A 2,763-nucleotide genomic window follows, 5' to 3' on the forward strand; every position below is an offset into this window, starting at 1 on the left:
TCTTCCTTGCTGTTCAAGGTTCAGATGGGCAGGGCAAATCACAGTGCATCTGTGAATCTTTCGTATATTAAACATCTGGTTATCAAAATAAAAAAATGACTAAAGAAATAATGCATGCCCCACCCCCCCCAAAATTAAAAACATACACAAATTGGTTTCAATGATGCTAGTGTTTTATTGCTATAACAGTGAGGAACATGTTTTGCTTAGTCAAAACTAGGATTTCTAAGAAGGGAAAAGAAGCATTTTCACAGCAGCAACACCAAAAGAAAAAGATCATAAGAAAGCCATGGGTAGGGTGTTGAGTAGCACCCACAGGTCCCAGAGGATTAGCTGAAGTCGTGGGTGACCAGGGCTCGGGGGAGCTCCTCAGCTCAGATGCACAGCCATGTCTCGCCGTTGGTTCCCCGCTGTTTCTCCAGCCATCCACAACCTCTGCGGTGCTCAGCAGGGCCTGCAGTCCCTGTAGGGATACCTTCTGGACTGCTGGGAGAAGGAGGAGGAGGAGGAGGAGAAGCCCCCATAGGGGAGGGAGCCCTGCAGAGCCCTGGGCTGGCCCAGCCCCAGCCCCAGCGGGGCTGAGCTGCCCACGAAGCTCTCCTGTGGGCAGGAACTGAGGATGGGGCCCGGGAAGGTGATGACCACGGGTGGGGGGTACACCACGGCGCGGGAGTCCCCACAGGAGGTGACACAGGGCTGGCTGCAGGCGTCAGCGTAAGGCTGCGGGCAGGTCACCTCGCAGGGGGGGAAGCAGCGGGAGCTGAGCTGCTGGCTGAGGTAGGACATCCTTCGGGCAGGGAGGTGAACCTGCAAGGTGATAGGAGCCTGAGTCAGCCCGGAGCCACCGTGGGGACCTCCCAGGGAGCCCCGCCAAGCTCTATGCACCTCGTGCTGCCAAGGTGGCCAACAAGCTGGAGGTTGCCCATCACCAAGTTTTGCAACAAAACCAACTGCATCTGCCAAAGCCAGTGAGAGGAGCACGTTTTCAAGGGAAGAGAGGCATAAGGATGTCAAGACAAGGAGAGAGTATTTGTCAAAGATTCAGTTAAGCATTTTCTAGCGTGATGCTCTAAGTCAGAAATGTCATACTTACTCAAAGCACCAAAGAGGAGAAGTCAAGAGCAGCTGTCTGATGTGAGCTGTCTGTGCTGTGAGCCCTTTTTATACTGTTTCTTGAGCTGCCCACTGAGTCTCTTACACCTCGTGAACAAAATCTTAATTAGTGCACAAACACACAGATTACACATCACTCCTCATTCACGCTAATGGTTTCCTCACTGTTAAGAAATATTACTCAGCCCAGGGTTTCCTCAGCGTTCTTCCTTCTAAGAAGTCATCTGTTAGACTTCCCTTGATTTGCAATATTTCTCTTTGTTTGTTTTATCTTACAGCTATTGAAGTTTCTGTATCAGAAGCTGTTTTCATACACTGTATTCATTGCTGTGTTTTAATGCCAGATATCTTGTTACTTTCTCAGGGACCATTATTAATTTTTCCTTGGAAATGTAAAGGGATATGGAAGGCTTTAATCCCTTTCTTTTCCTGATGCAGGTCAGTGATGATCCATTGAATCACTGAGGACACTGCAAACATCCAAGTGATTTGCAGCATTGCAACAGTCTCCTGTAGGATTTAAGATTTTTGTGCTCAGCACAAACCGATGGACACGCTCGTTCCCCTCTTGGTAATGGAGCCAGGTGGTTGCAATGCAGCTGTGACACACCGCAATACAACGTTGCTTACCCCAAAGCAGAGTACCAGTTCTGAGAGTAGGAGTGCTGTCAGCCCTGCTGACGTTTTTTTTTTGCCGTGATGAGAAACCAAATGGAAGTCACACAAGATTGTGCTAATCTGATTGTCTTGCTCTTTTTGACATCCAAGCCAAAGAAAAAAAAAAAAGCCAGGAAAAAAAAATTACAAAAAAGCACTATTTTAACAGTTACTGGAGGTTTTTGCTCACATCAGACACAGGCTCACAGTATTGCTGCAGCCAGAAGGACGTGCTAGCCAGGTCTGTGGTCCAAAGGTTTCAGAGGAACACAGGAGGGAAAGTGTAGTGTTCAGGGGCAAAATAAATCACAGCAGATCTGCAAGAATTAGTTAAACAAATCACCTCCATGCTTTAGTGTGTTGTATCAGACCTGCAGGGAATAGCCAGAATGAGAAACTAGGCAGGTAGAATCAATCTACCATCTTTTGTCTAGGTATAAGCCCTACCATGCTTCATCTCAACATCAGCAAGGATTTAAGGGAAGACATTTAGCCCATGGAGTATTGCACTACTTGTGATACTGAAGAGTGTGTGAAAAATACTGGCTTAGTGGAGCAATTGCATAAGTAAGTTTTCCAGCATATTTGGAATGTCAGAAAAATCAGCAAAGCGTTTCAGGAAGTGAAGCTGTTTCAAAGTTTAAAGAAGAAACAAGAGGGTGTAGGAAGAAACTGATAATTGACCAGACAAAGAGTGAATCAAGCAATCATAGGAGCCTGGGGAGTGCCAAGCACTGTTGTGTTTTGCAACAAAATAAACATGAAACATACAGGATGTCTCAACCTCCCCAGGCAAACCAGCGGATGGTATATAAGGGCTCCTGGCTCAGCAGCCCTCAGACCACAGCTCTCCGCTTCTCCTCCTTGTTGATCTGAGTAAGTCTGATCCCTTAACCCTCCTTTATCTCTTTAGGGACAGTGGGTTTGGGATGTTCTTAACTGACTCCTGAACTGCAGCACTGTCAGTCCCTAGCTTTGTGTGAAAACCTTTTC

The 2,763-nt window shown here is 47.1% G+C and overlaps 1 protein-coding gene across 1 annotated transcript; it reads right to left on the minus strand.

Moving 5' to 3' along the window:
• Positions 1-444: 444 nt before the first annotated feature.
• On the minus strand, positions 445-786 carry LOC308183537 (feather keratin 1-like; the record flags this gene model as incomplete). The annotated part of the gene is made up of 1 exon (XM_080569731.1): positions 445-786. One exon carries the CDS (start codon positions 784-786, stop codon positions 445-447), a length of 342 nt encoding a protein of 113 aa, XP_080425857.1.
• Positions 787-2,763: the final 1,977 nt, after the last annotated feature.

Source organism: Anser brachyrhynchus (assembly GCF_964034855.1).
Source record: "Anser brachyrhynchus genome assembly, chromosome: 28".
In the NCBI taxonomy this organism is placed as follows: Eukaryota; Metazoa; Chordata; class Aves; order Anseriformes; family Anatidae; genus Anser; species Anser brachyrhynchus.